Source organism: Rattus norvegicus, chromosome 5 (genome assembly GCF_021556685.1).
Source record: "Rattus norvegicus strain SHRSP/BbbUtx chromosome 5, alternate assembly SHRSP_T2T, whole genome shotgun sequence".
NCBI lineage: Eukaryota > Metazoa > Chordata > Mammalia > Rodentia > Muridae > Rattus > Rattus norvegicus.
The window spans coordinates 94,975,717-94,985,115 of NC_141538.1; the positions used below are offsets into that span (position 1 = coordinate 94,975,717).

General features: G+C 39.8%; 1 protein-coding gene and 1 long non-coding RNA gene across 3 annotated transcripts; both read right to left on the reverse strand.

Annotated features, from left to right (window-relative positions):
- Positions 1-1,074: 1,074 nt before the first annotated feature.
- On the reverse strand, positions 1,075-2,603 carry LOC148005864 (uncharacterized). Its single transcript, XR_015620265.1, has 2 exons — positions 2,305-2,603; positions 1,075-1,866 (listed from the first exon to the last, which is right to left on the reverse strand). It is a non-coding gene; the product is annotated as an uncharacterized LOC148005864 (long non-coding RNA).
- Positions 2,604-7,396: 4,793 nt separating this feature from the next.
- Positions 7,397-8,516, reverse strand: Dmac1 (distal membrane arm assembly component 1). 2 transcript variants are annotated; one of them, NM_001206675.1, is given in 2 exon segments: positions 7,397-7,976; positions 8,205-8,496. In NM_001206675.1, coding segments are annotated over 2 exon segments (336 nt in total). In that variant the 5' UTR covers positions 8,476-8,496; the 3' UTR covers positions 7,397-7,911.
- Between the last annotated feature and the right edge of the window lie 883 nt (positions 8,517-9,399).

Genomic DNA, 9,399 nt, shown 5'->3' on the forward strand with positions numbered 1-9,399 from the left:
TCATATTGATGAATGCGTGGGAGCATCTGCAGGCATGGAACATATAGTCAGTCATGTTTGATTGGTAAACCTTAATCAGACCAAGAATTATTATTAGTTGGTTGGCTAAGTGCACTACTGAGTTCCAGTAAAGCACTGGTGCATGTAGTTGCAGGGTAACCAGTGTGGGTGATAGGTCAACAGTTTCTTGTTTTTCATTGAAGTTTTCATTGATCTCTGAAGTGCTAATTGGCAGATTTGTGTCTCATGTTTCTCCCAGCTCCACTTGTCTCTGCAACCGAGGATTAGATCTTTGTTGTTGTTGTTCTTGTTGTTGTTGATGATGTTGTTGTTGTTGTTTTTAAACAAATATTACAGGGACAAAGAATCAGTGTTGAAAAGGAAATCAAGCAATTGCATCATCTGATGACCTAACTTTAATTGGATAAAATTTATTTTCTAAAATTGTATCTGACTTTCCCAAGAACATATTAAAGAAGAATGGTCTGTGGCTTCAGTCAGATGATCCTTTCAACATATTATGTTGAGTGAAGTGCAATGTTCAAAGATAGGTCAGGATCAGCTACAGATAAAAGCTAACTGAACAACAGATATGTAGGCTTCCCTCTCAGGACTTCTGATATAGTTCTCAATGTGGCCAAGTCTGAGGATTTCTACTTCCCATGCAGTTCTGTCTGAGGTAGTTCTGCCACTTGAGAACCATGGACATATACTAAAATTACCAAAAGAAACAAGCAATTTCTCTCTGTTCTCCCTCAGCTGTTCAGTCCTTCATGTACTCACTCAAAATACTTATTAAACAGAACCCTCTTTCCTGACAAGCTGAGAGTGGCAAACTCTATGTCAGTCATTTTCTCCAGGATTTCACAGTAAATGGGGAGGAGCAGATGTGTTACCAGGCAACAGTTTCAATGACATGATAAAAATCAATACAAAATCAATGGTTGGATACGAGTAAGAGAGAAGACTCTTTAGAGGATGTTTCAAAACAGAGGTTTGGTATTTGATTGAGGTATTGAAGGACAAGAAAGACTAAATTCTATTGTAAAAAAAATAAGCAATGCAAAAGGATTCAGAGGGCTCCCCTTTTAATAAGAAATAGTAGTGTCTAAAAGAAAAGTCAGTAAACAGAAGCTGCTGAAGATAAACAAATACTGTGTCCATAAATGAAAGGCATTTCCCACTCTGCCAGTGTGTGTGAAATACTGGTCTTTTTAATTTTTTGGTAATTGTATACATGGTCTATTTAATTTTTTGCTAATTGTATACGTGTATACAATAAAATAAGGTATATATGTCTCATTTTGCCTTTCAACAGCCATGTCTCTCCAACATCTCGCCTCTCAACCTCATACTTTTTGTTTTTGATAACCCACTAGGAACAGTTAAAATTGCCCATACGTTTATGGGCGTGGTGCCACCCCCTGGAGCATAAGAAGCCCACTAGTGGTCACAGCCTCAATAAAAAAGTTACCCTGCTTCCAGCAATTACCACTGCTAATAGCTCCTCAGTAAGAGGCCTAATTGGCTCTGCGGTTCTGAGGCTGTGGAAGCTTAGTGTATCACCATGTGAGAGTGCAGCTGCTGAGGAGGACTGTTATCTCACAGCCAAAGAACAACATGATAGAAGAAAAAAATCTTATCATTTCTTTTGAGAAAACATTCTGCAATGACACCAGTAGACCCCACTGGTGACCAATCCTAGCACACAGACCTTTAGTGGACATCGAAGATCCAAATTATAGTAGATGGTAAGAAACCCATCATGTCAACACCATCACTTAGCACCTCAGGCAAGTTCTCTTATCACTTGAGAAGTTCCTTGGACATAGAGTTTCATACTCCAGGACTCGGTGATGATCTCATCTGTAAGAGGATAAACTGATTCAGCTCCTGGAAGCATTGGCATAACACTTTGCAAAAGGAAAGAATTGTAACATTTTTAATTTTTATTTTATAGAGTAAAGGTTGATATAGAAAGTAGTGGGGCCAGATGGCCATGTGACTAAGGAAACCAGTCCAGAACAATTGTGATGTTCAAACCACAAAGATCTTGTCCTGAGACCAGCATGAGTTAGGAATATTCCCTGCTTGCTTTGGGTAGGCAATGACTGCATGACACTGCATTTCATCTGTATAACCCTCAGCTCTGCCACCCTTGAGGTAGTCATGAAGCCTGGTGGGTAACTATAGATTTAACTTCCTTGTTTCCTATAAGGATATGTCTAGCAAGCACCTGAAATTCCTCTTCATGCAAGTGAATCATTCCCAGTACCTCAGTACCAGCCAATAATGTACACTTACCTTGAAAATTTCCTTGTCCCTGTTTCATTGAAAACCATCTGGAGAAGGTTTTTTTCTCCCTAGCACTCAAGCCAGCCATCATCCTGTGAACCCACCTGCCTGGACAAGTTTCATTCCTTCCAGCCCTACCTGGTGTGCAAATGTGCCTGGACACCCCAGGGCAGAAGCAGATCCGGGCTGGAAGAAAGGAGGAAAAAAGCAGTTATCTGAGAGCCAGGCATGGTGTAATCACCAGTATTCTAAACATACAAAATAATCAAATATGACACTGTCCAAACATGCTGTCACTGTCACTACATTCTGATACTTAGCATGGATAACAGATTTGATCTAGCATGCCCTCTATTACTGGTAGGTAGGAGGGTAACTCCTCAGGGACTGTTTTATAGGCCTCCCAAAAGTAGAACATAAAGAACAAAAAAGGTCTGCTCACAACCCTAAAGAAGCATGGATGATTGAATGGGCTGATGGCTTCAAAAACAGGATGTGAAGAACAAGGTAATGGGAGAGGAAGTCAGCTAAATCAGAACAGTTTCAGGGATAACATGTACAAAAAGGTATTACTCTTTCAGGCAGCCATTTTTTTCAATTTGAGTATTTTAATTCCTACATAGATTCCTGCATCTAATACACTTAGTTTTATGACAGACTGAATTTAGAGTAAAATGCCTTCCAAGAAGAATATATCTCTACCCCGAAGATATCTACCCTGAGTTAGCACAGTAGGGGAGAGGATTATACCCTCCATACCTTCTAAAATTGGTCCTGTTGTTTCTCAACATGGTCTACTTTTCATTTTTAAAGGGTGTGTTCTTGCTTCAGTACTTGTTCTAATTATATCCCTGACTTTTTTTATCTACTGTTGGGTTCTGACTATACTGTTCCTAGAGATCTCTATGAAACATTGATTTATGATAAAAAAATTATTTCTGATTCCCTGTATTCATTTTCTGTTGCTGTGGAACAAACTACCACAAATTAGCAAATTGAATCTGTTGGTGCTGGAAAGATGGCTCAGCTATTAAAAGCACTGGGCACTCTTAAACAGACCCAGGTTTGATTCATAGCACCCACCTCATGGTTCACAGCCATCTGAAACTCCAGTTCCTCATGACATGATTCCTTCTTTTGGCCTCTGTAGGCATCAAACATGATGCACAGATGTATACACAAGCAAAATAACCATACACATTTAAGAAATAATTGATTTTGACAGTTTTGCAGGAAGTCTCACTAAACCAGGACTAGGATTTTGGCTGAACTGTGGTTGATTCTCAAGAGGTGCTCTTCCAAGTTGACTGTTGGTGATAGGCACTCTCTTTACTGTTTTGATGAACTGACTTTCATCCCCAGCACCTGAAGGGAGCAGAGCACAGACCCAAAGCCCAACATTAGGCAGAGCTTAGTAAATCCCATGGGAGAGAGGAAAGATTGTAGGAACCAGAGAGGTAAAGCATACCAGAACATGGCCCACAGAATCAGCTAAGCATATTTTATAAAGCTCACAGAGATGAAAGCAACAATCATATAGCCTGTATGGGTCTGAACTGAGTTCTCTGCATGCTATGGTTGTATAGCTTGGTGTTCTTGTGGGACTCCCAATAGTAGGAGTAGGGCACATCTCTCTCTCTTTTGCCTGCTTTTCCTCCTACTGGCTTGCCTAGTGCCTAATCTTACTGAAATTTGTTTTGTCATATTTGGTTGATATCCTGGGGAGGCCTGCTCTTTTCTGAAGGGAAATGGAGGAGTGTATTGACGGTGAAGAGCAGGGAAGGGTGGTAAGCATGGAGGGAGGGATACTATGGCTGGTATATAATGTATGAGATAAGAATCAATAAATACTACTTACAAGAAAGAAATGTTAAAGTTGTTCTTATTACATTTGCATGGTGATTTGTGATCTCAGTATTTGAGGCAGCTTGAATTTGAAAAGTGTGTAGATTGCTCCACCACTCAGTCATTGTACATCTCTTTCTAACCCACCCCGCTCCCAGCCTGCTTATTCTGAAACACAATATTGAAATTACTACAATAACCCTAAGAACTTTTTAACTGTCAAGTTTAAGAGTTGCACAACTTGCACATTAATGATAAGCAATGCCCAATCTTAATGAAGAAAGCCACGATAGTCAGAATTAGATCAACTCACCAAAAATTGCAAATGCAACAGAAAAGTTCTTAAAGGAAAAGAAAGTGACACTACTGTAAACTTAACGAAGTAAAACAGCTTTGTGGCTGATGTGAAAAATGTTTTATCATTCGGATAGATGACCAAGCCAGCCACATTTCTCTAAAACACAACCTAAGCCAGAGCAAGTCCTTACCCATCTCTTCAAGGCAATGAACCTTGATGGATGAACAAGTTCCAGAAGGAAAAATTGAAGTTAGGAGACCATGGTTTAGTGAAAGTCATAACCATAATATAAAAGTGCAAAGTGAAGTAGCAAGTGCTGGTGTAGTAGCAAAAGCAGGTTCCTAAAACCTAACTGGGGTAGATGATGACAAGAGCTGCACAAAACAATGCACTCTATATATATCCTTATATTGAAAAGTGATGCTATCTAGTATGTTCATAGCTGAAGAGAGGACAATGCCCACTTTCATTCGATATATGCTTATATCAAAAAAATGACACTATCTAATATGTTCATGGCTGGAGAGGAGATAATGCCCACATTTAAGGCATGAAAGCTTGAAAGCACAGGCTGATTTTCATTAGGGGTTGATAAAGCTGGCAATTTCAGAGTGAAAGCGATACTCAATTTATGAACATTGCAGTGCTACACCTACTCCTATAAACAAAACACACCTGGATAACAGCGCATCTGTTTGTATCACAGCTTATTAGATATTTTAAGTTCACTGTTAAGGTCTACTGACAAGAGTTCACAACATACGGGGGTAACCTATGAACTCCGATAAAGATGCATAATTTTATTTACAGCTATAGATGTTACAGGAATTCCTCTGATGGATCTCAGCAAAGTAAACTGAAAACAATTCATAGTTTCTAAACACCATTAAGAATTTTGTGACTCATGAGGCCAAAATATCGACATTAATTTGAGCGTACAGGAAATTTTCTTTCTCTTCTTTGTGACTTTCAAGATTTCAATAGCAAGAGTAAATGAATATATGTTGAAAATAGCAAATAATATTCAAAGCAGAACTTGTGATCTCATGATAAAAATTTTAATGGATGAAGACTCTCTGTAACTGACCAAAGAGAGGGTTTCCTCAAGATGGGGGGAATTATTAATAGAAATTACTAATTACTACGTACTAATAAAGACATATGAACTTGGTTGAAATGTCAGTAATTGAAACTCTTACAAAACTTAGTTGATGAAACAACTGTAGGGTTTGTGAGAATAATTTCCAATCTTAAAGTAGTCTTCTGGGTGAAAAAGGAATCAAACAGCATTGGAGCAGAGAAATATTTGATGTAAAGACCCATCAAATTCCTAAACTTTGCTTTCATTTTGAAAAAATGCCACAGTCAGCCAGCTTTCAATAAAAAACACTCTAGGCAGTTAGCAATCAGCACTAGAGCTGAAGACCCTTCTAAGGAAAATAAATAAAAAACAAAACCCCTAAACACATGATGAATATAACCATTTTTATTAGTAGCATTGTAGACTAAGGTATATATGTTATTTTCAAATTTACTTATCTCAATAATTGTTTCTAGTGCTGTGACAAAACATCATGACAATCAACTTGTGAAGAAAAGGGTTTATTTGGTTTACAGACTACAGCCCATCATCAGGAAAACCAAAGTATGAACTCAGGCAGGGACCTGAAAGCAGGAACTGAATCCCTAACCTTGGAGAATGTTGCTGTGTTGCTTCCCTTAGCTTGCTCAGCCTGCTTTTTAATACTGTCCAGGACTACCTGTGAGGGGTGGTACTATCCACAGTGGGCTGGCCCTTCCCACAGAATCATTAATCAAGAAAATGCCCCAGATTTACCCCTAGGCAATCTACAAGGGGACATTTTTTTTTTTTTTTAAATTGAGGTTCTTCTTCCCAGAAAACTCTACCCTCAGGTTGAAAAACAAAACAAAACCACAAATAGATAAATGAATAAATGGTACCATTATAGTCAGTTTTTAGATGCACCCAGAAACAACCAAAAAAGCCAAAACCTAAAACTCACTTCGTTATTTTGTTAACACTACCACCTACACTTATGCAAGTAATCCTAACTAAATTCAGTCTCATAAAAACAAAACAACAACAAAAACCCCACAAAAAAAGACAAGAGGGGAATATGTTGAAAAGAAGTAGTAATATAGTAATGCAGTCAGAAGAATAACAGGAGAGGTACGATCAAAATAATTCACATTCATCTGTAGAACTAAAAAAAATATCACTAAGTATTTTCTCTCTTGGTGATACAAATATAGGCCAGATTAGACCCGATTAAAAGCAAGTAAGTGCAGGGCACTCGTTCCTGTGGGTTCTTTAGTCCCAAAGACCAGACTTTTAGGATTTGCAGTCAGAGGTAAGGCAGTGAGGTTTTAGACCTCAGTGGATGATTATCAGTCAGGAGCTGGGGCTGTGCCCATGGATGGCTACTGGGCACTTGAGTGGGATCACCGTGTCAGAAAGGCAGGTTGCACTGGCTGCCAGACACATACAACTGGGCCTTGGGTGCCATTCTTTGTCAGTTTTCCCAGTGCAGGCAGCGTTGGGGGAAGGACGGCAGATGGGGTTTCCCAGCATGTACAGGTTCCAGTGGAAAAATATAACTGCTTAAAACTGTACTCAAAGCTTATTGATCGGTACTTAATAGTGCCTTTCTGCTTTGAAGAACCACTTAAACATACACTTGCAGAGAAGCCTAAGCACACCTTTCTCTTATAATTTTTAAGCCCTTATGAATCCATCCTAAATATCTATTAAAAAAGCCGTCAACAGATTTCTTATGGAATTTTTCTCAAATATTTTGTCATTTACATCTTTAACTATGTATTAACATTTAACGTATAAAGAACTCCTGCCTTTTTGACAGTAACCCCGCTGTGAAGACAGAACTACGAAGAAAACCTCACTCCATCACTGAGCTGAACAGCCACCAAATCAAACCCAATAGCTAGGTCCAAGGCTTACAGCTGAAATAACAAATAAGCAGCTCTCATTCAGTGATGGACTTGAAGAAACTTTGGAAAGCATGAACAACTTCCATGTAATTATTCAAGGTTAGGTTGCCAAGAGCTGTTGATATGATAAGAAAAATTAAAAGAACTACTTATTATTTTAAAAAAATAGTTTATTTCATTATTGGCCTACCATTCATCCCATTTTAATATGTTCTCAAAACGTTATCTTTGAGTATAAATTGAACTACACATAACTTCCCTGGACAAGACAGAGAATCATGTTTTCTTCCAAGGGATTTTTTTGTCCCTTTATAACCTGAGAGGGGGTAAACCGTAAGGATCCATGGCCAAAGAATGACAGCTCATATTTTCACGGTCTTCTCGGTATGTCCTATGGTTAAGCGCATCCTTGGCAGTGTGTGCAAAGAATATCCACCAACCCAATGCTTGTTCCGTCTGCCGCGCAGCCAGTGATAGGAGACAACAATGAACTGCTGGTATTTTCAAACATCTTGGTGGTCCTTCCCTTTGGGGTCTATCAGAACAATTACACCCCAACAGGCAATACCTGAAAAAAAGAAGAAAAATAACTTTTGTATATTACGTCTTAGTTTTGCCAGTGCTCCGATTAAGGCATTTTATTTAATCCTTGCATTGCTGAAAAAGATCGATCGATCCTTCGGTAACCTTTCTTACAGGCCAGTGAGGGGAAAGACGCCGCTGTCCCACTAACCACCCACCTGCACCCTCCCACACCCTCCCCACTCCATCCTCTCCCCCGCCCGCTCCCGCTCACTGATGCCGGTGACCATCTGCACCACAGTGCCTGGGCCAGGAGGGAATCCTTGCTTCAAGGGCCGCCTGGCAACAAAGTAGACGTAGGTACCCGCCCCTAAGAGCGTAGAGCCAGACAGCACGCGACAACTCCAGCAGTTCTTTAACACGGGGTCCTGTGCGGAAGAGGCCGACACGGCGGCTTTCGCGGGTGGGTTTGAGGAAGAAGCTGTGAGCGCAGCTGTGGAGTCCTGAGCAGGAAACTCACTGCTACTCGAAAACGAGGAACCCATATCAAGAGAGGGCACAACCTTCCGATCGTTCGCTTTGAAATGCTGTAAAATGCTGCCGGAAAGCAGCACGCTGACGTAAAAGCCGCGGCCCTTCTGGGAAATGTAGTTGAGGCCTGCTAAGTAGATGGGCGGAACAGGGCGGAGCTTCAGCTGTCTCAGAGCGTTTGAAAGATTTGTGTAACCCAGTTCAAAAGCAAGGTTGCTTCAGCCTGGTATTTTAGGAACCGTTTTAGACTACTTTCTAAAAGACTAGATTTCAGTCTCCTTAGAGGAAAAATATGGATCTCTAAGCTTCCCGACTAACACAAACTTAGGTCCTGGCATGAAGTAAGTCCAAGCAACGAAGATTACATTCCAAGTAATATATGTTCTTATCCAAGTGCTTACCTAGTGCAATTCTGTGTATTCTGCCGTTTCTCAACATACTAGTTTCCTAGTGAAAGCTAGATCAGTACAGGCTTAAAGTTTTCACACTGTACTTACTTTGAAAAATATATAGATATAATCAAGATGTTAAAAATGTGTTTGAATTACCTGGATAATTTCGATTTTTCTTTGTTTATTAAGAATGTGCTCTCATTTATGTCATATTTATGATTTTAGTTCTTATCAAACTCAGGTTAATGACTTGTTTTTACACTTTTGCATTTTTATTGGATATTTTCTTTATTTACATTTCAAGTGTTATCCCTTTTCTTCATTTCCTGTCCCAAAACTCCCTATCCCATTTCCACTTCCCCTGCTTCTATGAAGGTGCTACCCCACTCACCCACCCATTCCCTTCTGCCTCCCTGATCTAACATTCCCCAACATCAGGACATTGAGCCTTCATATGACTAAGAGCCTCTCCTCCCATTGATGCCCGACAAGGCCATCCTCTGCTACATATGTGACTGGAGATTTGGGTTGCTCCATGTGTACTCT